At 37.6% G+C, this 26,017-nt stretch overlaps 3 protein-coding genes across 4 annotated transcripts; 2 read left to right on the top strand and 1 right to left on the bottom strand.

The window, feature by feature from the left end:
* The first annotated feature begins 769 nt into the window (after positions 1-769).
* Positions 770-4,181, top strand: LOC308694755 (uncharacterized protein). The gene is made up of 5 exons (XM_081372456.1): positions 770-944; positions 1,116-1,264; positions 1,629-1,673; positions 2,117-2,149; positions 2,664-4,181. Exons 1-5 carry the CDS (start codon positions 801-803, stop codon positions 3,220-3,222), a joined length of 930 nt encoding a protein of 309 aa, XP_081228582.1. The 5' UTR covers positions 770-800; the 3' UTR covers positions 3,223-4,181.
* Positions 4,182-11,528: 7,347 nt separating this feature from the next.
* On the bottom strand, positions 11,529-15,217 carry LOC308699756 (uncharacterized protein). Its single transcript, XM_081380708.1, has 3 exons — positions 15,021-15,217; positions 14,612-14,704; positions 11,529-14,408 (listed from the first exon to the last, which is right to left on the bottom strand). The coding sequence occupies exons 1-3, from the start codon at positions 15,084-15,086 to the stop codon at positions 12,102-12,104; spliced, it is 2,466 nt and encodes an 821-aa protein (XP_081236834.1). The 5' UTR covers positions 15,087-15,217; the 3' UTR covers positions 11,529-12,101.
* A 984-nt stretch (positions 15,218-16,201) lies between these two features.
* Positions 16,202-25,629, top strand: LOC308691546 (uncharacterized protein). 2 transcript variants are annotated; one of them, XM_081366896.1, is made up of 10 exons: positions 16,437-16,764; positions 17,091-17,142; positions 17,237-17,421; positions 17,596-17,693; positions 18,038-18,371; positions 18,529-18,639; positions 18,804-18,913; positions 21,971-22,181; positions 24,579-24,704; positions 25,554-25,629. In XM_081366896.1, the coding sequence occupies exons 3-10, from the start codon at positions 17,238-17,240 to the stop codon at positions 25,571-25,573; spliced, it is 1,194 nt and encodes a 397-aa protein (XP_081223022.1). In that variant the 5' UTR covers positions 16,437-16,764; positions 17,091-17,142; position 17,237; the 3' UTR covers positions 25,574-25,629. The 2 variants fall into 2 exon arrangements, with proteins under 2 accessions (XP_081223021.1, XP_081223022.1); XM_081366895.1 differs by having other exon boundaries at positions 16,202-17,142.
* Positions 25,630-26,017: the final 388 nt, after the last annotated feature.

The raw sequence follows: 26,017 nt of genomic DNA, 5'->3' as shown, positions 1-26,017 counted from the left end.
GAGGTTCCTAGAACAATTAATATGCAACATGCCAAGCCTAGTCAAAGTTTAGAGGTAATATTAAATAGTCATTTAAATACAATACAGGATGTGCTTTATCAGCATAATTGCGTAATCAGTGTGTGGTGCAATGCAGTACTAACTAATTAATTAATTACTGTAATTGAATTACTTTTTATTCTAAAAGTAAAATAAGGAATTACTCTTTAAAAATAGTACAGTAATATTATTACACTGTTGAAGATGTAATTAGTAGCTTTTAGTAGAATAAAGCAGAAGTTATGAGAATACTCTGTAGAAGTGTTTTTATTTCAGTGTTTTTTCTTTAGTAAGGAAATGTCGAACTGCCTCATGGACCTAAACATAATAGTAGCTTTCTACTTTTATCTGGGGTTTCAACAAAAGGAAATTCTACAGGTGCTAATCTACCAACATGCCTTTACTATTTGTTTTAGGACGCTACAGAATACTGAGCCAGACTTTACAGGCCAAAACCCTTTTCAGACTGGATGGATTTGATCCTCCTCTGCTTATTCTGACTATTTTGTGCTTCACTTGAAAAAGTTCCTTTCACCTTTAGTAACTGGAGTCACTTCAGTTGTAAAATAATAATAATGGAAGGCTACTAGTAAAGCTGAATCTGCGTGGCCCTGATTGGCTGCGGGGGTGTCCCGTACGCGCGTGCGTTGGCGGCCGATGACGTCACCGCTCGCTCGCGCCGTCTCTCTTCCCTCATACGCCTTATTCAGCCTGCCGCCATTTTGATTCCAGAACGAGGCTGTGAGGGATAGAGCGTTCATATGGCGTACTGTTGTGTACCGGGATGCCGGTCATTCAGCCGTCAAAATAAAGAAAATACATCATTTCACAAATTTCCACAGGACAAAGAACTTCGCAAAACATGGATTGTTAAAATTAGACGCGACATTGGACCTAATTTTCAGGTAAGAGTACTGCATTGTTTATATAATATCAGTTCTAGATATTAGCCTGTTGGCTAAGCGCTAATTTCTATGTTTTAAGCAAGTTTACTTTCCTTTAAACTAATAAATTGCTAGTTGTTACATCATGATATTTTACAACAACAACTAAGTGCTAATATGTCCTATTCATAGATTACAAAGAACACAAGAGTGTGTTCCAAACACTTTTCTCCGGAAAGTTTTTCAAGAACATTGACTGGGATCAGGAAGCTAAAAGAAGGTTCAGTCCCGTCAGTGTTTACCTGGGCTCGACAGTCATGTGAAAGGACTTCCATGCGATCGTAAGTAACGTTAAATATGTTTTACAAAAGATATTATATAGAAAAAGTTGTTTAATAATTTGTGACAAGAGCTACAAACAAGCTACAATCGTCAATGCCGTTCAACGTTCATACCTTTTATTGAATTAAGATACACATTTTACCATAAACATAGGACCAAGTTTAGGTCTGTAATCCAATATTTACAACAGTTTCAAGCAGGGTTAAGGTCGTATTGCTGGTTCATAATTTATAATTAATGTGATAGCTTATTGTGCACACATTGTCAGAGGTAAAACCCTGTTTGACATCTCATAATCATGTACAGGATGATGTTATTATTTTTTTAGGAATTAATCCTGCTTCTGTTTCTGTTCGGCTCTAGACAAGGAAGATGTAATTTAGAGGAAGAACGTGAGGAAGATGAAAGGTGAGCAGAAATGGGGAAAATGAGTTGAATACTGTTTAAACTAAGTGGTTTTAAATGAACATGTAAATGCATTTCTGTCAGTAAATGTGATATGTAAACAGTATATTTCAAATAAAGACAAACAATTAATTCATATGTAGTATTGTTTTCCCCCCCCGGTTTCACAGACAATGCTTAAACCTAGTCTCAAACTAAAATGTGTTTTTAACTCTTTTAAATGAAAGTATCTCTTAAAATATGTCAGTGCCATTGTTTTGTCTCAACATGGACAGCAATTACTGCTGTTTTTTTTAAGACATGTTTATAAAATATACTTTTTTTTTATAAAAAGATATGTCCTAAATGAACTAAGGCCTAATCCTGGTATAGGCTAATCTAAACCCTGTCTGTGAAACCAGGCCATTATATGTATGGGTCTTAATGTTCTCTTCTATTCTCTGCAGTTCTTCTAATGATGGACCAAGCAATGAAGAATGGTGAGTACAAATTTATCCAAGAAAATTAATGTGTAATAAATGCATCAAGTGAACAATAAACTGGACATATATAGTCTAGACCAGTGGTTCCCAAACCTGCCCTGGAGTACCCCCCACCACTACACTTTTTTTTTTTTGTCTCCCTAATCAAACACACCTGATTTAACTCATCAGCTCATAATGAGCTGATGAGTTGAATCAGGTGTGTTTGATTAGGTGGGAGACAAAGAAAACGTGCTGTGTTGGAGGGTACTCCAGGGCAGGTTTGGGAACCACTGGTCTAGATCAGTGGTTCTCAATCCTGGTCCTGGGGACCCACAGCTCTGCACATTTTATATCTCCTTTATCTGACACTCCCAGTTCAGTTCATAGAGCTCTTTCCTAATGAAATGATCTGAATCAGGTGTATTAAATAAGGGAGACAAACTGTGCAGAGCTGTGGGTCCCCAGGACCAGGATTGAGAACCACTGGTCTAGATGATTAGATTTAACTTTCATCTCTCTGAATCTACAGTCATGCTACAGAGATGCCTCACCCTGATCATGACTACTCTGTGGAGCCCATGACTTCTGAGGAGCAACTTGTGGCGGCACGGGAGGAAATTTCTCGTCTATCTGCTGAGAATGAAATCCTCAAAAACCAACAGTTTGGTATACAACATTTCAAACGTAATCAAAAACTCGTCCAGTTTTACACAGGATTCCCCGACTATGACACTTTAGAAGCTGTTTTTTTGGCTCTACAGCCCACAGCAGAGAGCATGGCCTCATGGGCTCAAGTGCAAAGAATTAGTGCAACCAACCAACATACACTGAGACTTGGATTCCAAGCACAACATCTCTCACTGTTTAATCAGTTTTTCATGTTTCTTTGCCGCATTAGACAGGGCCTTCTTGAACAAGATCTAGCTGTGCGTTTCAATGTTTCACAAAGTACAGTTAGTCGAACCTGTGTTACATGGGCAAATTATTTGTATTTTATGTTGGGGAGTCTGCCAATATGGCCAAGTAGAGGTGCAGTTGATGAGCTAATGCCAGATCATTTTAAGACTCTCTATCAGTGTTTCCTTTAGGATTTTTTTTAGCAGTGGGGGCAGGTCTGTCCGAACAATACCCCCCCCCCCCCCCAAATACAAATGAACTGACACTTCGCTGCAACACAAACAAGTATATTTATTCACACATAATGAGGCAGATTTTCAGTTGCGATTGAACTGTAACCTCAAAAAAACAAAACCTTAAGTGCAAGTTGGCAGCTTGCATTTAATTTTTCGTGGTTTTTGGAAAAATAACTCCAAGGCTCGGTTATAGGGGAATTCAGAAAGAGGTGGCCCATTGATGCTGAGTAGCATACATGCTGCTAAATGGTCCCCCTGTAGCCTGTTCCTCAAGTCTGTTTTCACCTATAAAATAATTTTTAAAAAAATAAGTGATGTGAGGTATATTGATAGCCAAACAATCTTTCATTTCACATAACACTGAAATGTCTTACCCTATTCATAGTGGAGAAATCTCTCTCACAGTTAACACTCGAGATTGGCACTGTGAGGGCAATGGCTGCCAGCTTACTGAGGGAGGGGTAGATTTGACACCACTCATCATGCTGAGAAACCAGTTTGCTCATTATGGTGAGCTGGTCCATATCCTGAAACATTACAACACAGACAGTAGGCGATTATGCTGGGTCTCAGTCATGTTTCTGAAGAACTTAAATTGTGTTTAATTTACCTTGAATGCCCCAGTCAGCATATGCTGCTTAAAAGATGACCATTCTAGCAGTGCATGACTGTCCGGTTGCTGCAGGAATTTGGTGGACAGGGTCTTGATGTTTTCAAAGTTGATGAAATCATTCTCCTTGACTGCTTGGGGCCCCAACACGTGAAAGGCTCCCATGATATTGAGGTTTTGGAACCTTCTGTCAAGGCTGTCCTGGAGGCCATCAAGATAAGGTTCCATTACCTAAACATGGCACAAAGGAAATTATTAAATTGTAATGATTGACTCCCTGTGGAAATAACATTTCAATCAAACTAAGACTGGGCTCTGTCATTTTATTTTTCTTAGACTGATACAACTTAGCAGCCAATCAAAACAAATGTACCTGTGTCCTGTACCGGGACCAAAGGACCTCTCTTGTGGGTTTCACCTGGCCTCTACCTCTCCTCTCCCTTTCCTCCTCATCGACGATGTTAAATGCACCCAATCCTGCAGGGTTGTCAAGGTCAATATGCAGTTGGGCCAAGAATGAGCCAGGGGGCTGTGCATCACCTGCATCTTTGATGTTCTTCAGGCATGCCATAGTCACTGGAACCTGATAAAGGCAGTTGCACAATCCTCAGCAGTTTTTTGCACTGATTGGACAGCACTGATTGAACAGCCTAGAATTTAATTGTACTGCTTTACAATTATGAGATGTTAAAAGTACCTGCTCTTTGATGGCCAGGAAGTTGACCGTCTCTTTCTGGAAAATCCTAGAAAGGCGGGCTAAGTGTGGTAGTACATCTGCCTGTAGGTATACTGAAGCCACAAAGCGGTATGTGCAGCAAAAACCATAGAGGCCCTTGGCTACTGGGCACTTATGGACCTCAGTCTCCTCAGCCAAGGCAGTCATGACAGCACTGAGATTCTTTTGCAATGTAAGAATTGCCAGGTGCTGTGATAGCCAGCGTGTATCCTTTACTTGCTGAAAAATATTTTAGTAGTGGTGTAAAAGATTAATAATAGCACACAATGCATCTGGAGTACACAATAATGACCTGAATTGTTGTTAAAAGTGGAAAGTATTCACCTCTCACCTTTACTTTTAAGTGCTCAAGGCCTTCTGTCACCTGTCTAATATTTCATCAGGCAACCAGTAATAATTGTAAAATGTTGTAGGAGCCACCACTAGTGTTTCCTCCAGAATGTTTTTTTTTTTAAAGCATTGTGGACATCTTAGCAGAAAAAAACCCCGAAAAATTTAGACCTATCTAGTTTTTTTTTTATATTTTTTTTTTCACTTTCCCAACTAGCGCTTTGAACAGTGCACTACCCTCCAGTGCACACGTAGGCTATAGGCCTAGGTGTCTAAATGGGTTAGATAGCCTAAGCTCTGTCTTTCCCTTAAACACTGTGTAGTAGGTAATGTGAAATTAGCATACCTGGTTATCTTCCTCATCAGGCGTCTTCCTTTTCTTGGAGAAATATTTTAACAAACTCATCTGAAAAATAAGTAATGAATAATAGCGTTATAATTCAGAAAATGAATAATAGCATTATAATTCAGAAATGAAGTTCACTATATATATATGGGGGGGGGGGTTGTTTTGATGCAAAACAAAAATCTTGTATCTTTCACAATACAATAAGTGTATTGTGATTGTCAAAACATTTTAGTAACTACACAGAATTTCATTAGGTGTAATAACAAAATGTTACAATGTTTACATGGTACAATTTCTGGTAAGCTACGGTTTTGTATTATTGCATGACACAAATTTCATGATTTAATTTCAATTTGATTCTTTTGATTTAATAATATTGACTCATTTGGATAAATATTAGGGAGGCTACACAAGATAGGTGTTAATTTTTCTCAAGAAAAAAACCCTCACCTAATACTGTAAACACAGAGAGCCCTAGCTTATCAGTTGGTATTATTTAAGGTTAAAAATAACTCAAATTAAATATAATGCTTTTTTATTATAACAACTTTATTTAATGATATAAGTAAACATATAATAAATATGTAATATAGTACACATATTTAGCTAAATACTCTGTATAGCTATTTTCACTTTCTTGTCTGTGCTCACAAGCTTAATCTTGCGTTGTGTCAGAGTACACCACGTGATGCATCTGAGCGAATCACTTTAGCAGAAACCAGCAGTAGCCAATGAGATTTCGTCATTAGCTATAAATCCCCTTCACGATTGGTCACTGATAGAAAGGAAATGCCCATATTTGGGTTACATAGCGTTGTGCAGGAGAGCCACTCGTAGCTTTACAACAATAGCGGTCATCATGACAGACTTCATTAAACAGACGTCGCGTTCGAATGCTATAACCTCTTGGTAAATTCGGGAGAAACTTACTGCCGCAAGTAAACAAAATGTAATAAAATAAGCATCTTAATGTATATTTTCAATTTTTTTTATAGCAGCTTGAAAGAACACATATTGAATGAGTAAACTAGACCAAAATCTAAAATCTGACCACTTTATGAAAAATCAATGTTTTTGCCCGCCGTGTCTTGCCTTAAATGGCTTTCCTGAGGTAAATGTTAGGCCTATATGTGACATAATTGTTCTCCATCTGTTTTATTGACTTCTTTCCGCGGTTGAAAAACACTGATTGATCGATAGTATGTATAATATACATTTCGGTAAGTTGTACTGTATCTTTCAAAATTGTTCATTTGTGTTTATTTACTAGCGAGATGATCGGTTCACTGAGGCTAGGGATCTGTCACGTCACATTTATACACCAAAACTGTATTGTTTGAATTTTGTAATAAAATTGACCGAATCTGAGAGTTGAGACTTTTTATCATAAGTAACCTGCTCTGTATTGTCTGTCGGTCTTCATTGTCTGTCGGTCTTCACTTTGCTTCGTGATTTTTCTGTGCATGAGAAATGACTAATACAATAACAGGCTTAAATGAACAACATAAGGTATACGACTTACCGTTCTCAAGGACGTGTACACCGATCTCAAGTTATTTATTCTCCAGAACGCTGCAGTCTCTTTTTTTCTCTCTTTCTCTCCCGTCGAGTGGTGTGGGTGCCTGCAGCCCGCTCGCGGTGTGAAGCGCGTATCCGCGCGATTCTCCGACATGCACTTTAACAATCACTGCTGATAGAGGGCTTTCGTACAGCCCGGGCTTTTTACGGTAACTTGTTTTATTAGGAGCACTTGTGCTCCTAATTAAAAAAATTTAGGAGCACAGTCCAAAATTTAGGAGCACATACAATTGAAAGGGTTTTTTTCCCTTTAACGACACAATATTACTGTGTCACATTGTGTAACAAAAGTTTACATTAAAAACAATTACACTGGCTGTCATAAAAAAAAATTGCATAAAAAAAAACAAAAACAAATTCATACATTTCCTGCCTCACTAGCGATTCTTGCTTGATGTGTGAATGTCCGCACACAAACATTGTTGGCCCTGCAGGGTTTTACCTGGGTCAAAAATGGTCTTCGGTGGCCATAATATAAAAAAGCAGGGAGAAAATATAGCATTAAAAAGTTTATTTTAACTAATAGTCTTATTTTCTACCATCTACAATTGAATAGGCTACCATTCAGTTGTAAATGCTGTAACGTTAGTTTATTAAGGCTAAATCCTGCTAACCATATAGGCTGTACTAAAGGGGGTAAGCACACCTATACGTTCTTATTTTAAGGTGTTCTGTAAATTATTTTTTTGAAACACTTTACAATATGGTTTGATTTAACATTAGTTTATTACTAACATGAACCATGAGCAATACATGTTACTGAATGTAGGCCTATTCATTTTTATTAATCTTAATAAAAATACAGCTGTTTATTGTTTGTTCATATTAGTTCACAGTGCATTAACTAAATGTTAACAAATACAACTTTTGATTTCAATAATGTAGGCTATTAAATGTTGAAATGAACATTAGCAAAGATTAATACATTCTGTAGAAGTGCTTCGCAAAGAGAGTGCTCGCGCGCACGCGACCAAAGGGCGCGCGCTCTCGCTCTCTCTCTCTCGTTCTTTTAAACATGCGCCCAGCTGTCACAAGCGCAGCAGTTTATCTACATTACACACCGGTCAAATAAGACTTTGGCGGGACAAAAATTTGCTTTGGCGGCCGCAAAAAAAAAAATCTTCGATCGGGTCTGTCGCACAAGTGCGCCTAAATATCTTTTCATGGTCGCACACAGACATATTTAGCCGCAAATGCGAGTGAAATGGTCGCAATGTAGAGCCCTAACGTTACCGTGGCGGCAAAAATGTTGCCGTGGCGGGCCGCCATTAACTAATCAACATAGAGGAAACACTGCTCTACCCCAAAACCAGAGTCATCTTAGACTGTACTGAAATTCGAGTCCAAACAGCCAGCTCAAAGGTACTGAACTCCGAAACGTATTCACACTACAAAGGCACAACAATATGGGGCGCCGTTTGTAAAGCGGCTCACGCTGAAAATAACAGCAACATTTTGTCACATTTAGCTTCAAACAATGTTAAAAAAACTGGTATGAATTTTTGATGGTCACTTTTTACCACATTTACAACAATATTTGTCAACTTAGAGATATTTTAAATAGTTAAATCTAAATATTAAATGTTACACCTAAATGTTAAATATTAAATCTAAATGCTAAATCTAAATCTAAATGTTAAATCTAAATCTAAATGTTAAATCTAAATCTAAATGTTAAATCTAAATCTAAATGTTAAATCTAAATGTTAAATCTAAATCTAAATGTTAAATCTAAATATTAAATCTAAATCTAAATGTTAAATCTAAATGTTAAATCTAAATCTAAATGTTAAATATAAATATTAAATCTAAATCTAAATGTTAAATCTAAATCTAAATGTTAAATATAAATATTAAATCTAAATCTAAATGTTAAATATAAATGTTAAATCTAAATCTAAATGTTAAATATAAATGTTAAATCTAAATGTTGAATCTAAATCTAAATGTTGAATCTAAATGTTTTGGGTGAAACTAAATATTTAACTAATATGCAAATTCAAAATGCCGGAAGTGGCAAAATAAAAGCTCGAGGTGGTCAGTGTGTGTTTATAGCATGGTTTATAGTGTCAAATAATGAATAAAAACCATCTCATAATAATAACTATAATATAACGATAATAACTTCCTAAAATAATAAACACGTTTGGAGAAACTAGAGTATCGTGATGAGAGTACCCTGCTGAAAAAAACAATAGAAACCATTACAGAATTGCTAATGGTTTTAATGGTTGTATTGGAAACTGTATTGGGTTTGATGGAAACCGTAATGGTTCTAGTGGGTCTCTATTGGTAATTTGTTTTCTTCTATTGGTGGCATGTTTTGTCTATTTGTCTGTATTGGTTTTAATGGAAACTGTAATGGTCCTAGTAGGTCTCTATTGGTAATTTGCTTTCTTCTATTGGTGGCTTTTTTTTTCTATTGGATACCATTAAGGTCCAATAAAATACCTTTGGCAAGGTTACATGTTCTACTGGACACCAGTATGAACCATTAAGACTCCAATAAATTTAGTGTTTTCTTTGGTTTGATGATAATGATTTAATGTAGGCTATACACATAGTTAATGCTAATGCAGATTTTTTTTTTTTTTTTTTTGCAATTATTACAACAAAAATATATTTAAAAATGACTTTTGTATTATTATTTTTGTTTATGTTTTGGAATGAAAAAAATAAAATAGCCTAAAATACTTGGCTATTGCCCGCCAATATACGTAAAGGAGCACATTCACACAATGTACAAACTATAAGTGTTTGTAACTATATTAAACGTTATTAAATGAAATCGGTTCAGCAAGTTTGTTTTTCCGTCAAAAGAATAACTTACTCTAGTTACGACTTAATGCGGAAACGATAGAGCACCAACACACGAGTAAAAGTATGGGGGGCCGACCAAGATGGAGGTGCGAACGGATTGAATTTTCGAGCTCTCAGAACCAACTTTAGTTAAGAAGGATAGAATCGAATTTGGAAAGATCTTTCCAGTTGAGCAAAAGTGTACATCATTTTGACAAGTTTTTCTTTTTTGCTTCATATTGTTACTGCAAAATGCCTAACGCAGAGGTTATTGTCTTCTAACTGATGGTGTCGCCAGCCATAGGCGCCTCGCACCCACGGAAAATGCCGAGCACCCACGTGTGCCAGACTGCCAGTAGGCTACATTCATTTAAAATTAAATATTGCAGTTGGTGCTATGTGAAGCGTCTGTCACACTGTGAGTCGCTGTCAGTGGCCTGCTCCATATCCTATCCACCACAGCGTTTCTCGGATGAAAACGCCTATTTGACCCGCTCTGTACGCAGAGACACGTTCCTCCTGAAGAATTAACCGCAATGGTGAGTCAACAAATCTAATTTTTACTGTGTGGACTTGTGTGACAGAGTCCTGCACGGGTTCGTGTTCCCGCGGGTGACCCGCAAATTTTGCTCAAACTGGTGCGGGTCGGATCGGACACAGGGGAAAGGTCTAAACACGGGTTTAAAACAATCACGTGCAAACGTAAAAATATATGCACATTTTTAGGAACACATCTGCAAAAATATGCCTGTATTTCAAGTTAATACAATAATTTAAAATCCACGTCAGTTTATTTGTGCCCACGCCCTCCCAGTAGCCTACTTTCACTTTTAAAAAGTCATCATTACCGCGCGCGCGATCTGCTTGGACTCGTCGAGATGGATGCTTGATGAAAAGAATAGCTAGTGGAGATGGTAAAGTTGTCGAACAAAACTGAAGAAAACAATGTTGTGAAAGGCTTTGCTGCATGCATTTTCGTGTTGGATAGCCGCAAATGTGGAACTTCATCGCCGAGGAAGCACGCAGATAACTGGTAAACCAAGCAGTTCTATCGAACAGTATTTTTTAACACTGTTAAGTGCTAAATGAATAAATGTAAATGTAAATGTTAAGTAGGCTATGTGTGGTGTGCAGGGCGTGTTTGAACCCAAAATTGTCAGATAGGCTAGACGAAATTGCGTGGCAGATATAGTGTTGTAGCCGCGTCTGTTCCACTGGTAAAATGTTATAAGGCTACTCAGTTTTGTGGTAACGTACAGCCATGTTCTTCATGTATCGGCCTTTTGACAGCTTCGGCTGAAGTTGTCCTTGTGTTAATGGTCGTGTGATAACTTCTGTATGATCTGGCAATAAACAATAACATTTTTTGTAAGTGTGTCTATTATAGTCTAAACTGATTTTATTACGGTTGCGGGTCGGGTGTCGGTTCTATTTCAAGCGGGTCGGGTCGGTGCGGATTTAAATTAGTGCTGCTGTCTAGAAAACGGGTCGGGGGCGGTTTTAAGCACTGCGGGAACGGGCGGTGCGGTTTTACAAAATCGGACCCGTGCAGGACTCTGTTGTGTGACATTGATTCTTAATTTCCCACGAAGCTGATCTCGGTTACGTGTCAGTTAAACTTTTCATCTCCAATCCTGTCTGTATTTGTGCGAAGTGGCGCTGGCCTGAGTTGAAAGATAGCCTACTTTACGGCTTTATTATCAAGTAGGCCTAAATGTGTGTGTGTGTGTGTGTGTGTGTGTGTGTGTGTGTGTGTGTTCGTGTCGGCCGCTGTCCATTTCCTAAGGTTCTGAAATGCAAACATTTTTTGACTAGCCTACTTGATTTCTTTTTTTTTTTTTTTCTTTTTTTTTTAAAGAGCGTGCGCCCATGAGCACCCACGGAAGAAAATCGGCGCCTATGAGGCCAGCTACATCTCTGCATGGCTGCACATCGGTCAGACTTTGCCCACCGGTTACACTTAAACTAATAGAGAAACTCTCTGTTCAAACTTCAATTTAGCAGGCTTGTAGAAAAAAAATGCAATCGGACAGGTAAACAGAAGGAGGTTTTTTAAATAATACACATAATGCATGATATTACTTTGGACATTACTTTATTAAGATTCCTATTTAGGCTTCGTGGTATAATACCACTATAGTTATTTAAAACACTTACATCAGGTTGCTTTAAAGATAAAGATAAAAAGGAGTGAATCAAATATAATATTTTATGAAAGCCAAATAGTACAAAAAAAGAATGGCTCAAGAACATTTACCTGCCATTTATGTTTGTTGCCATACATACTGCATTTTACTTACAAGCACTTGTACATACAAAACATCTTTAGATAACATAACTTGACTTAACATCAGCCACACACACACACAGACACACACACACACACACACACACACACACACTCACACTTGCGTGTCTGGCAAGGGTTTGTTCTAGTCCCTCTCAAAAATGTTTGGAAAACTGCAAATGTATAGTTTGTCTTCCACTTTGATACACATGCATTTACCCTGAAGGCAACTAACAGGAACTAATTCTGTCTTGGATGATTCCCAGCATTGCACAATGGAAATGTGTGGAACAAAACCACAACGTTGTGGTAGTGGAAATACTGGAGCTACCTTAAATGTTGTTAATAATAATGCTATGTGATCATCCGTGTCAGAGAAAGAAATAATTTTATTGATTACCCCACATGTTCCATCTGTTAGTTTCACATAGCTTTCATCTCGTCTCTGAGATAGGGTGTAGTCTCCGCTAGTATACACCAGACCACCTTTGATCATGCGCTTATGCACTACAACTTCATCAGGTATGCACACGCGAGGGGCACAGAAGGCAGCCCGTTCTTCCTGTGTAACAACATGCACGCTCCCATTGTCAAGTAGCGTAGTATTGTCACATTTGACAGTATTTTGGACCCTTGGGTACTTGTTCAAATCAGAACAGAACCGTAACACCTCTTCTTTCACCGTGTACTTGGATGAGAAGTAAGGAATTGATCTAAATAGAAGAAACTTGGTAACTATCTGACTAGCCACTCCTTTTGTTCCTTTTACCAAAGTCAGGAGTTTGCCATTTGCGTTCTCGAAAGGAAATGCAGAATGTGTCCACAATGGGCCCCACAACTTGACTGACTTGGCAAGATGACTGAGAAGGTGAATGTTAAATGTCATCTGTGACTCACCATATAAAATCTGAAACCTGAACATGAAGTCAAGCAACAAGATCTCAGCTCTGTTGATTTCACAAGGTTTTAGTTCAGCCTTCAGTAACAGATAAATGGCTGATACAAGTAGGCCAAGATGTTGCAAGTACTTTTGGGGAAGAAGTCCTTCAAGACATGGTAGGCTGTAGAACAGGAGCCAGGATCGCCACTCAGAGGCTTTCCAGTGCACCCTATCTGACAACCCTCTAGGCAGTCGAGTAATCAGGTGTGGAGGTTGGATACCAACAATTCTAGCATCGATCTCTCTCAAAGTGGCAGGGCTGCCTACATAATATGGCTGGGTGGATGAAGAAGTATCAACCAGGAGTCTAGTAATCTGTCTTGAAACCCCCAGTAAGACTGCATGCATGTAGTCTGGGACAAACCCCCAGACAACATCAAAGAATGGCAAGTTGATTAGTGGAGAAGGACCTTTTATGCCCCTAATATTTGTCCCACCTTCTACAGCCAACTCCATATCCCTAACCATTTCCTCATTTGTTCTGTCACAATAGTCTTCTTCTGAAACTGGATACTTCACTACCCTATCAACCAGCTTCCCAGGATGCAGACAGAATCCGCAGCCATGATATCCATTAAACTGGGTAGTGTTTTGCATCAGCGGTCTCGCTTTGGAATCGACACTACAACAGAGGCCAACTATTTTGCTGTTAATAACAGACCCTTCTTTATGCCATGTGACACCAGTGTCAGCTAGGGTCTTGGCCTGGTCCACAAATGACTTGAGAAAGATTTCCATCACAGGCTCTTTTGGCCCAAACCAAAGGCCAGCAAGCAATACATTCTTAAACCTAAGTTCAGGGGGAAGCTCATTGATCATTATGTGGATGGGCCATATAGAGAACTTTGAAGAATTAAACACAGGGCTTCCATCTGAGTTGAATATGTATGATAGGTTGTGAGAATCTGAGAGGATCTGATTTGGGCCAGACAAATGTCTGTACTTCTCCCCATCATAGATGTCTGACAACACCTCATTATGACTCTTTTGCCTATCAAACCTATAATTCAAATGGGCACTCGCTTCTGTGCTTTCAAGCAGAGTCTGAATTTGTGGGGCAAGAGGAACATTGATAAAGAAGTTACCTCCATTCATAGAACCAGAATCAAAAGTGCTGCCACATGATCCACATTCATCAATTTGTTTGTCACTGATCTCCTGGACTGTTCCTATGTTGAAGTAACATTTTTCGCAGTAGAACTGAAATTCTACTCCCTCACAACTGTTTTTAAACACTCTGTTAAAAAGATACTTGGATCGAGGTACAACTTCTTGCCCAAACAATTTATTAATCAACTGCAGTAAATCATGTAACTGGCAACCAGTTATTTTATGCTTTGCTGCATGGCTCATAATCATGAGCATTGCCTCAGCTTTTGTGGTAGTTCCTGTGGCAGACAAAGCAGTGTCCATGTCAGGCTGTAGGTCAATCATTGACAGGGGATCAGTGTTCTGCTTCGTGCTGCCTGTCCTATGGTCTATCTCAGACTCTGACTCTGTTCCACTGCATGCCTTTAAAAAAGCAACATCTTTGTTAAAGGTATTGTTGTGTGTAGGTCTGCTCATACACATATTCACGCAGGTTCATAGTTATATTTTTTTAAACGTACAGACCCTCCAAAACTATACATTTATAATTGAAAACTTAAAGAAGTACATGTGTACCTGAGAGAGAGGAAAAAACAATTATCAGAAAAAGCTAAACTAGTACTCACATGTGTTTCTGAAGGTCTACTTGAGCCTGGTGCAATGTCTACCTCACTACTGTACTCATCTGTCATCAGTTCAGCTGTTTTCCATTGACCATTCTGACAATAATGTTATAGTTATGTTACAATCATGACATCCGTGTTACAATCATGAAATCTATGTAACAATCATGACATCTATGTAACAGTCATGACATCTATGTTACAATTGTTACAATCATGACATCTATGTAACAATCATGAAACGGTTGTATTTTTATAAACTTATGTTAACAAAGATTAATAAATACTGTAACAAATTAGATCAAAAAGTTTTTAATGTCGAGAGAAACATTTCAGTCAAATTGGTTTTAAAACTTGTGACTAGTAGTGTACATGATAAATGTTTATTAGAACAAGCTAAACTAGTACTCACATGTGTTTCTGAAGATCTACTTGAGCCTGGTACAACGTCTACCTCACTACTGTACTCATCTGTCATCAGTTCAGATAATTTGCATATGGAGTTGAGTGTTGTTATCGTGGCTGCTTCACTTTCTGGACCATTCTGATAATAATGTTACAGTTATGTTACAATCATGACATTGCACTAACAGCAAGAGTAACTGCGAATAATTGTACTTCATCTGACTCTGTAGCTGCCTGTTTCCATGCTTATTTTTTGAATGTGTAACGTTATGGTCTTTTATAGCTTTCAATACATCAGGAAAACAGTTCACAAAACTTTCACATACCACAAATGGTGTACTCAACATTGAATGGCTGTTCTGTATGCTCTCTGTCTCACTGTTCTGTATGCTGTCTCTCTCACTCTCTCTGTTCTGTATGCTGTTTGTCTTACTCCCTGCCTCTGAGAGCATATCTATTAAAATACCATAAGCAACAAGAAAAAAACAAGCTGAAGAAATCTCATACAAATATATATAAAGGCAAGGCAAGGCAAGTTTATTTATATAGCACATTTCATACACAATGACAATTCAAAGTGCTTTACATAGAAGAAATTAAAATAATAAAAATAAATAATAATTAAAACATTAAAACATGTTAATATATCACAAATAATGTATTTTATAATATTTAAATAACCTTTTAAAAATAGGTTCTACAAAAAAATGTAATTGACAAAGATGTATGAAACTTATGACCATTATCTCTGTTTCACTGTTACTTTTATTTAACAGGTATATGTGTGAGGACTTTTATTTTGATATCCGATGAGAATCGGATATTTCTCTGGGTTTTTATTTAGCCTATTTATTTGTCAATTAAAAATCAAAAGTTATTCTTCAGTAAGTATGTCAGACTTTGCTGGATCACCTCCGTCCTATGTACTAACGTTTTTATTTACATTTTTTAACAATAAAATGTATTCAAATAATCGGGACAATCCTACTGGATAATAAGCGTGATAGTCTACGTCTACGGTACCTGTTTCATTGGCTGTTTGGCTCTCTTCCTCGTCAACATCAACACCTGGCCTGTCATATCTACACACTGTCTGGCGAGGTATCTTTGTCTTACTTTGAGGTTCCAGGTATAGCTTATATTTTTGCCTATTTCTACGCATATTTGTCCCGAAAAATAAATAATGATGAAAAAAGTGCTTGAGACGAGATGTTGATCACGCAAAAAGGGGGCGGAGCTTAGCTTGCGCGTGACAGTTCCAACTGAAATAACGGTATAATAATTTAAACTGATCTGCTCGTTCACGAACCACCCTTTTTTACTTTTTCTGTCAGGTAAGTGTCATTAATACTTTTCATTCCTGTTATTTTCGATGCAATATTTACTTTTCTGCCCTGTCCGCTATTGAGGTAGACTATAACATAGGCCCAGCGGGCCGATGGCGGCCCACCAGTGGCAAAGTTGGCGGCCCACTGGCGTTTTGCTCATCGTTATTCCAGCGGACCACCTTCCCGGTCCGCTACCGAGCCGCTGGTTCATAATAAGTGTTTTCTGGCATACCACGGTTTAGACTGTTGGTCCAGATTGGTCGTGTTGCCGATGGTGTTATATTTTGTTATATTATAATATTTTGTCCGACCGTGTCAAGCCGCTGACTTTTGCCGCCCAATGCTGGTGGACCGCCAGCCATTGTTAGCTGATAACGGGCTGTGTATGTATTTATACTTAAATGTAAAATCAACATTGCTACAGTAAGTAAGACTGCTTATTAACATACGTTGCCACGTAAGGTTAAGTCTGTTGATAGTATAAAAAAAAGTAATTAAAGGCTGACACAGACAGAGTGCAAGTAGCAAATAAGCAGCTAACGTTACCGAATTAATTTCACAGTCAATGTCTTGCCCAGTAGTATACAGTTGGTTGAGAATATGTCTTAAGTGAACGTAAACAGTTAAACAATCCGATATGTTACGTTATTCGTGCTTTAGGTCGACAGCAGCCTAATAAACATGCCATTTCATTCGTTTTATTTGACCTTTATGTCATGTTTCTTGTAATTTGGTTATTTGCATTCTAGTGAAACAGAGCAAGTAACTTAACGTTGGCTTGCAACAGAGAGTGGCTGCAAGGTAATTATTCACAAATAAAACATTTTGTATTGCCAATACAAAGTAATTTATATAAAATGTGTTTTTATTAACTGTCGTTTGTCTTGTATGTTAGCATGTTTGCCTACGTCCGTTATATCGACGACAACATCCGACAGATAGTGCCCTTGGACCACATAAAAGGCTTCTGTCCAAAAGATGTGAAAGATTTTGAAACAAAGAAAAAATATAACATTTTGTGGAAGAAATCGCCAGAGGACCAGGGGCAATACTACAAAGCACAGATATTAAAACTGGCTGGTAGGTATTTAAAGCTACACTATATATAAGTATATCAGTCAAACTATTTGTTGCACTGCTGGAATCATAGATGTGGGTATTACAGTTACTGTTACAAAAGATTCTCAAACAACCACTTAACATATTTACTGGTGGTGACAAAGAACTGTAGTTATTTTTTCTTCTATTCTTCAGAATCTGAAGAGGAATTAAAGCGCGAGCGAATCTCAATACCCCCACTCAACAGTGATGAGGAAGACTGGTCATCTACCAAAAGCTCCAAGAATCCATCTGTAAGCTATGTAGGCTAATGCATCTCTTAAGTAATACAATTGAGTGCATTATTGCTGCACATTTTTCAGCATTGGAGGTAGTTTTTTCATAAATTTATACCATAGGGATTTAAAAAATAGTCTCCATTAAAGTGTTGTAAGTCATGAACCAAACCAATCAAAGCTATGAGGTTAATCACAACATTACACACTTTGCATTTTGCTTGTTTCAGTTCTCTGAATCTGTAATTTCAGTGAAATTATCTAAATAGCATCATGGGAAATGTAGTTCCCTATCAGTCGGTCACTATGACATATGTCTGTAAATTCTGCTGTTAAAAAAATATTTTTGGTTTATTTTATAGTGTGACAAGACAAATGACCAGAAAAAAAAAAAGCCAGCAGTCCAAAGCATACAGAAACGGAAAACTTTAATGGAAATCCTAAAAGAAAAGAAAAAAGTTGTCCAGAGCAGTTACGAAACACACAATGAGTATGTCCCCTTGGATGTGCACAAGGAACTGCAAGACAAGTACTACAACATCAAAAAAAGGATGCGAGAGGAGGAGATGAGTAATGAAGAAAAAGAGAAGAAAATTAAATGTTTAAAAGAAGAGAATAGGGACACGAAAGCTGAACTGCAGCAGCTAAGGCGGTTAAACCTTCATCTCCAAGAGGAGCTCTTCCAAAACAAAAAAAGTGAGCATTTTCAAACTGGTTGGCTATTCATTTTACATGCATGTTTTTAAAGTTCTTAGAAAGAATTGGACATATTCAAATGTAAGTTATAGCCTGTGATTTTTTATTTTTTATTGCAACAAAACTATTAAAAGTGTTGCTTAATCTGATATTACAGTAACACAAAAGGAGCCACAGACCTCTTCTGCAGGCCACACTTCACTCCCACAGCAGCCAGTTCACGGTCCAGAAGAACCAGCAGAGGAGCAAACGGCTATAATACTCAAACGTGAGCATTTTCAAACTGTTTGACTATTAATTTTACATGCATGTTTTTAAAGTTCTTAGAAAGAATTGGACACATTCAAATGTAAGTTATAGGCAGTGATTGATAAAAAAAACGAATATAGTTATCATTCTTGGTGTGAATGGGCCTTTACTCTGATATTACAGTAACACAAAAGGAGCCACAGTCCTCTTCTGCAGGCCAGACTCCACTCCCACAGCAGCCAGTTCAAGGTCCAGAAGCAGAGGAGCAGAGCATAAGACACAGGGATGACAAGGTATTTCGTAGACTGTAAAACACAAACTCTACATATTCCTATCATTTTAATGCAAAGCAGGGGAGTCTTGAGAAGCCAGGTTATCTAGTTTATCCCTGTATACCCTTACAAATTTTTTTATTCAGCTGTGGTATTAGTATTCTTATTTTAAACTAGGGCTGCACGATTAATCACAATGAAACACAGTGCTCGCAAAATCGGCTGCCCGACGTCCCGGGGCTATTGTGTTTTCAAGTCGGGCTACCAAAATGCATAACCGGCCTGCCCGACGGGCTATCTGAAATAGTGTTCGCTTCAGTCTTGTTATAATCAGATTCAACGCGTCTTCATCTTCAATCCGCAGCAGCGCAGAGCAGAGCACATATCAGAAACAGGGTGTGTGTGTGTGTGTGTGTGTGTGTGTGTGTGTGTGTGTGTGTGTGTGTGTGTGTGTTCACCTGAGTCTCATTGGTCTGTCAATGTCAGAATATTTGAGATGACCAATCAAATCAAAGTAGGCAGGGTTTATATTCACAGAAGCTGCTGAGAGCGAATTTGAGCAGAGCGACTCAGTTTACGGTCAAGTGCGAGATAAGATGTTAGTAGCTAAACTAAACATTTCATATTTGACAGTTTTTTTAGGTCATAAATGTGAAACGAATGACAAAAATAATCAGACAAACGAATATACTTTTGTCGAATTTCGCCATTTTGAACTGAAAATAGGCCTATGTAACGTGACTAATAATTAGTTTACTGTCATTGTGAGGGGACATTTAACAGAGCATTAACAAATCCGTTTTCATGTTAGGCACAAGATTAATAATGAATGTGTACATATTGAGAATTAATATACAATTTGTAGCCTTCAGTAAATTAAAAAAAGTTCAGCTTTAGGAGGGGAAGAGACAGGGCAAGATGAGGAGACTGAGAGAAGAAGAAAGAGTAATGTATAAGAAGTGAGAGCAAGTATTGACACATAATCTACTGCCCGCTGACATTGTTTTAAAGCTATTTCTTATCCTTTTTTGGCCTTCAAACGTCTTGAAATGGACATATCAGAGAAATAAAAAATTTGAACTCCCTAATAACCTTAAATGTAGGACCTCTTTGATTTATAAAGCCCTGTCTACGGCCCTATATTAGGAAGAAGATCAATAATGAATGTGTACATATTGTGAATGAATTTAATAAACTTAGTTAGGCTACCTAGCTTTCTTAGTAGCTTTCAGTAAAGGAATGTGTCTGAGAAAATGATTCATAAATCAACCTATCAGTTGACCCTATGTTTACTTCACTGACAGACAAAAATGAAAAGCCTATATCAGTCAAAGCTCAGCTTTAGGAGGGGAAGAGACAGAGCAAGAGAAAAAGAAAGAGAATTGATACTTTGCACTTGACGTCACAAGTACTGTCTGGCGGGCAAGAACGTCGTTCTCCAGCAACGAAACCCAGTAAACTAATCAAGGGTCGCCAGTTTTACTATACAAAAGTTGGTGTTTTGAGGTGTAAACGACATGCCAGATAGTTGATGAGATAAGCAACCTTCACAGTATACACACGTCTGTGCCTATTACCATCAAAGGTAATTTCAACATTTGTTTGAACACAATGGGTGTATGATCATGTAATTAATCGTGTCTTTAAGTTACTGTAGTTTTGTCAATCAACACCACCAATATTTACCAGCTGGTTCGGCGAGTCAGCTGTTTGTGTTATGAATCTAAGCTAGACTAACTGTAACGTTATGTTCACACCGCCGCTGGCGAGAGCAGCAAAATTCATTGAAAATGAATGATTTCCGGGCACTTTGACGCTCTCGCCGGTGGCGGTGTGAACGTACAGTAACAGCTGTCGTCTTTTGCTAACAATAACAGAAGTGTGTGATAGGTTGTTTTGAGGTTTGCGATATCTATGATTTTCAATGAGAACCAGAGATGACCCAACAGTAGAGCTAACGTTAGATTATTTACGGAGGAATTATTACTGCTCTATTATCTTTAAAAAACTTGTCTGCTTTACACAATTTAGGAGTTATTATCTTGGAGTTAATCCTAGTCCATATGCAGCTAGCTCGCTAACAGACTTGATAGCTACTAGAAAGACCTGGAACTACAGGACTCTACGTTGGAAATACCCGTTTGTTGCCCGCCAGGTATCCATGGTAGTCACGTGACTGCAAAGTATCAATAGGAGTGTGCTGATGAGGAGAGAAAAATAATCAGCTGCCCACTTACATGGTTTTAAAGCTATTGTTATCCATTTTTTTGGCCTTTAAAACATCTTAAAATGCACATATGTAGATCAGAGAAATCAACATTTTCTCGGGGTGCCCCCGAACCCCCCTGACTAGCCTGCCTCACATTCGGGACCTCAGTGATGATAAAACCCTGCCATCTGCATGTTAATGAAACTTAATAGTGAGCATTAGACCCTAAACTAAAGTGTTACGTGTTTTTTTTGTTTGTTTTTTCATACCCTCATTGGGGGCTGAGCCACAGACACACTGATTCATGTTCCATACTGGTCACACACATTTCAGTTCAGTTAGAACCAGATGCATATTTGTTGATATTTTGTGTTTTGAAAAGGTTTTTGATTCATTGTTTTGACTCCTAACAAATTTTCTACATTAAAAATTGTCTTTTTATCTGGGCTAGTAAAATTCATTTCGGGGCTACCAAAATACGAAGAGAGCCTGCCCGAAGGGCTACCAGCGATTTTGAAATTTTGCGAGCCCTGAAACAGCACGGTAGTCATGCATTATAAATTCATAATACAATTTTTCTGGATCTCATGAAGTCATAATGTTCCTCATTTAAATAATACCCAACCACAAAATACGCAAAAAAGTACATACTTCTCCAGCCATCGTGGCCAAGAGTCAAGTCAAGAGCCACGGAGGCCAGTCCTACATGACTCCTCAAACTACCTGCATCGCCATGGCCCCCTTAGTTACCTGCTACCTATTGGTGCCAAGTAATCAGTAAAACCAATATAATGGTCGACCTCTACTTTTAAATGAGGTAAAATGGTCTTATGCATATTAATGTTTTTTTTTTTTTTTTTTTCTTTCAGGATCTAGGACATGGAGTCCTGATACCCACAGGAAAGTGGGACATCGTGAGGAGATTAGAGGGGGACTCAAAATTCTGCAAGAGCTTAGCTGTAGTCATATGGGGTACCACAGTCCTCAAACAGAGGAGTGTTACGGGGATGAAATGTAACGCAAAACCTGAGGCTGAGGCAAAACCACCTCTGAGTCCAGAAAAGATCTCCGCTATCAAAGGTAAAACTGTCAAATTTAGCTATAATTAAATCTCAACACAAGACACTAGGGCTGTAATAGGGTTGTAACGGTATGAGATTTTCACGGTATGATAATCGTCTCAGAAAATATCACGGTTTCATGATATACGGTATTAAACAATCCTTATTATTATTTTAATCATCTGCTACAATGCCCCTTAAATTAATGAAAACAGATAGGGTTTTTTGGTTGAACATATGGTTTATTAAAACAAACTTTTTTAATGAAAAAAAAAAACTTTTTTGTGTGAGTCTATCTTTTGGAAAAAATAAGAAAGAAAAAATAAATTCCCATTTGAACAAACATGTCTAATCAATTGAATTCATAAAACCTTAAATTATTTTTATTCTTAATTTATTAATTATTATTTAAGTTAATTATAAGATAGTAGAGTCTTATGAAATGTATTTTATTTCCTCAGAAATTCTGGGTAACTTGTCTGATATAATTTGTCTGGATTCTATGATTTAATACAAATATATTATTGAAAATGCAATCAGATGAAATGTAACAACTTTTGTTTGTCTGGATAGGGTTACTAAATTAAAACAGACACAAAACTATATTTCTTAATGTTTAAATAAACTTTATTATTGTTGTTGTTATAACTAAGCTATATTCTATTGTACAATAGTAACATTTCTTTAAGCTAAATCGAACTTTTATTTTGACAGGTTGTACTAAACACCTATGAGTTTCAGTCAGAGTGTATTTGATGATGATTCTTTTAAATAAAAGCAGAGCAGCTCTGGATATGTTCATGTGTTCACGTCCTCATATGAGTGAGACGGCAGACGCTTTAAACACCATGAGCGTCGTCACACATATTTGAGTATGTACTAGGCGAAATGGCGCTGCTCATTCACACAGAACAAGCAGAATATACAGGGTGGGCCATGTATATGGATACACCGTAATAACATGGGAATGGTTGGTGATATTAAAGTCCTGTTTGTGGCACATTAGTATATGTGAGGGCTCGGACATATCTTTATGCCTGTCGGACTCGGGTCGGGTTCGGTTACTGCTCTTTCGGACGCGTGCCGGGCTCGGACAGAAAAATTCGGCCCGATCCGCACTCTAAACCCATCTTCGAGGAAAATCCCGCGTTCGTTTTTCAGATAACAAAAGTATAACGTTACTTGTTTTCGGCGGGGGAAAACCATAGGGGAAAACGAGCGCACATGTATGGGTGGAGTCTAAGCAGTCAAGTGAAAAGAAGTTGCATATGCGCAGATGAGATCTGGTTTAATTTTTTTTTTTTCAAAACCGTGGATTGGCAAATATTTACGATATGATAATCGTACATGCCAATATCGTGATAAATCGTCATACCGGTATACCGTTACAACCCTAGGCTGTAATCTCCCAGTTGACTAGTCGATTAATTGGTAGGCTCTTGATTTTTCTAACGTCATTTTTAGTCGATTTTTAGTTAAAGACAGCTTGATCATGCCGGTTTGCACTGCACAACATCAGGAAGATCAGGCCTTACCTAACTGAGCATGCAACACAACTTCTCGTCCAGACTCTGGTCATATCTAGGCTTACTGCAATGCTCTTCTGGCTGGACTTCCATCATGTGCAATTAAACCACTACAGATGATTCAGAACGCTACCCCAGAACGCTAAAAAAAGACTAAATGTAAATGTATGCCTATTAACAACTGGCCGGGGACTACAGCTGGAAATTAGCCGTAGAGGCTAAAGCTGCTCTTTTATCAAAAGACACTGTCCACGTTATTATAAACTAATAAACTAAATAAGGAACACAGCAGTCATTTTGATGTTCCTAAATCCAAACCGCTGAAGACGCAGTGGCAGAGTTTTGTTTTCAAAGGGAATATTCCCCACGATCAACGTCAATGCTTTCATGTTTCGCGAATCATTTCTCACCAGACTGCTTTATAAACGAGGGTCAGTATATAGCTGGTTTTGCTAAGAAGCTGCTCCTGAAAAAATAATCGGTAAATCATTAGTCATGATCAGTACTTGAATTAAAAAACACAACCGGGTGTATGTCCAGCTGGAGCAACCAGCACCTGGAGCTTTGTGGTTCTGTGTGCTCTACCTCCTTAAATTGTCACTGTATAACTTCAGATTTCAGTTGTCAAGCATCATATTCTACTTAATTTCCTGTGTGGTCAGATTTAAAATGTTTTAATTACTCTGAAAAGCATCCTGGTGCTACTTTTTTTCCAGTACATCCTCGAATTATTGTCATTCCATTATCACATTGTACACAAAACACTTTGTATTTACAAATTATTTGGTAAATCATTAGTCATGATCAGTACTTGAAGTAAAAAATGTATTTATTTATTTGTGTGTGTGTGTGTGTGTGTGTGTGTGTGTGTGTGTGTGTGTTCTAAACAGAGTGTCTGTCTCAGAGGCTGGAGGAAAGGGGTCACACCTCAGAGGAAATAAATAAGCGCCTCCTAAGTGTACGGAAATACCTGGCTGAGAAGATCAGTGATATAAACAGGACAAAAACTATCACTGGTAAGTATTTAAATACCCATTTCTTAAGTAAGGGATAATGTATAGCGAGGCGATTGTTATAGCAAATACAACCCCGTCTTGAATCAGCCTGAAGGGGTTGTATTGCAATTATTACCTATTATCCAACTGCGCGAGACTTTTGTGTGCATGTGCTTGTCAAACAATGTCAAACATTTTGTTAAAGATTATAACATCTTTGAAAAAAAAAACACTGTCAGTTCTGTTTTTGAATAAAGGGTTGAAATAATATCTTTGTAGATTTATATGTTCATCATTTCATTGGGTAACTGTTGAGCAGCTTTTTTTGTTGAAAGCTTGACCACTTTCTTTGACACATCAGTTCCTACACTTCTTGAGTGCTCGAGTAGTGTTGTAAAATGGATGGTTCCGGTCCTCATGATTGGCTGAATTGCTTTATAAGCCACTGTAAAACTCTAAAACATAACAAACACCTGGGACCTCATTACATCATTAGCCCCTTTCACACATAGTCCTCACTGGTGAATTACTGTTAAGAGATCGTGTGTGAACAGGACTTTTTAAAAAATACTGGTAAATCAGTTTAGCCAAATAGCCAATTTACCTATGTATTTATTTATTTATCACTTAAATGATTTCGGTGCATCCTAGTTGAACTATCTGTTTTATAATTTAAAACCTACACCTGGAGAAGATTAAATAAAAGATGACTGTAATGCTGTAAAGTTTACAAAGATCTTGAATCTGCTCAAAGTACGCCCAAAGATGTTGGATGAATATATATAAATATATAATGTATGAATAATCTTATGTACTGGTAATGTGGTTTAAGAGGTACATTGTCCTAATGAATTCTCCTTCTTGTTGCAGGTCTCAGTCAGCCCAAGTGAAGACACACAATGTGTTAATGTAAAAAAACTGAATTAAGTAATAAAAATGTAATATTAATATTTTGTGTCAGATGTTTATTTCCAGCTGGGTTGAGTAAAAAAGCAGGTCTTAATACTGTATATAGTTTGTATTTCGGGTGCATGTTCTTTTTGCAAAACAAAACCTGAGCTGTAAGCTATTGAAAAGTTGGTGTGAAGTTTATATCAATTGTGTATAATAGTAGTTATAATTCAAATTAATTTATTAAAAACTATAGTTAATGTCCTAATTATTAACAGCTAAAAGCATCAAACCTACAAATCTTAACCAATACACAACTGTAATGGAAACCATTAAATATGTGCAATTCAAGACCAATACAAATTTGTAATGAAACCATCAGAACCAATACAAAAACTGTAATGGAAACCATTAAATATGTGCAATTCAAGACCAATACAAAT

Source organism: Scardinius erythrophthalmus, assembly GCF_964197995.2.
Source record: "Scardinius erythrophthalmus genome assembly, chromosome: 1".
In the NCBI taxonomy this organism is placed as follows: Eukaryota; Metazoa; Chordata; class Actinopteri; order Cypriniformes; family Leuciscidae; genus Scardinius; species Scardinius erythrophthalmus.
This window is presented reverse-complemented; position numbering and strand designations above follow the sequence as displayed.

Bases quoted from the DNA above. Each gene is read 5' to 3' on its own strand.
- LOC308694755 (XM_081372456.1), top strand. From the start codon at position 801: ATGGCGTACTGTTGTGTACCGGGATGCCGGTCATTCAGCCGTCAAAAT. The intron at 1,265-1,628 runs GTAAGTAACGTT...GTTCGGCTCTAG, and splicing joins GAAAGGACTTCCATGCGATC to ACAAGGAAGATGTAATTTAG. The intron at 2,150-2,663 runs GTGAGTACAAAT...CTGAATCTACAG, and splicing joins GGACCAAGCAATGAAGAATG to TCATGCTACAGAGATGCCTC.
- LOC308699756 (XM_081380708.1), bottom strand. From the start codon at position 15,086: ATGACAGATGAGTACAGTAGTGAGGTAGACGTTGTACCAGGCTCAAGT. The intron at 14,705-15,020 runs GTGAGTACTAGT...CATTATTGTCAG, and splicing joins GTAGATCTTCAGAAACACAT to AATGGTCAATGGAAAACAGC. The intron at 14,409-14,611 runs GTGAGTACTAGT...GCTTTTTTAAAG, and splicing joins GTAGACCTTCAGAAACACAT to GCATGCAGTGGAACAGAGTC.
- LOC308691546 (XM_081366895.1), top strand. From the start codon at position 17,238: ATGTTTGCCTACGTCCGTTATATCGACGACAACATCCGACAGATAGTG. The intron at 18,914-21,970 runs GTATTTCGTAGA...TTTTTCTTTCAG, and splicing joins TAAGACACAGGGATGACAAG to GATCTAGGACATGGAGTCCT. The intron at 24,705-25,553 runs GTAAGTATTTAA...TTCTTGTTGCAG, and splicing joins CAGGACAAAAACTATCACTG to GTCTCAGTCAGCCCAAGTGA.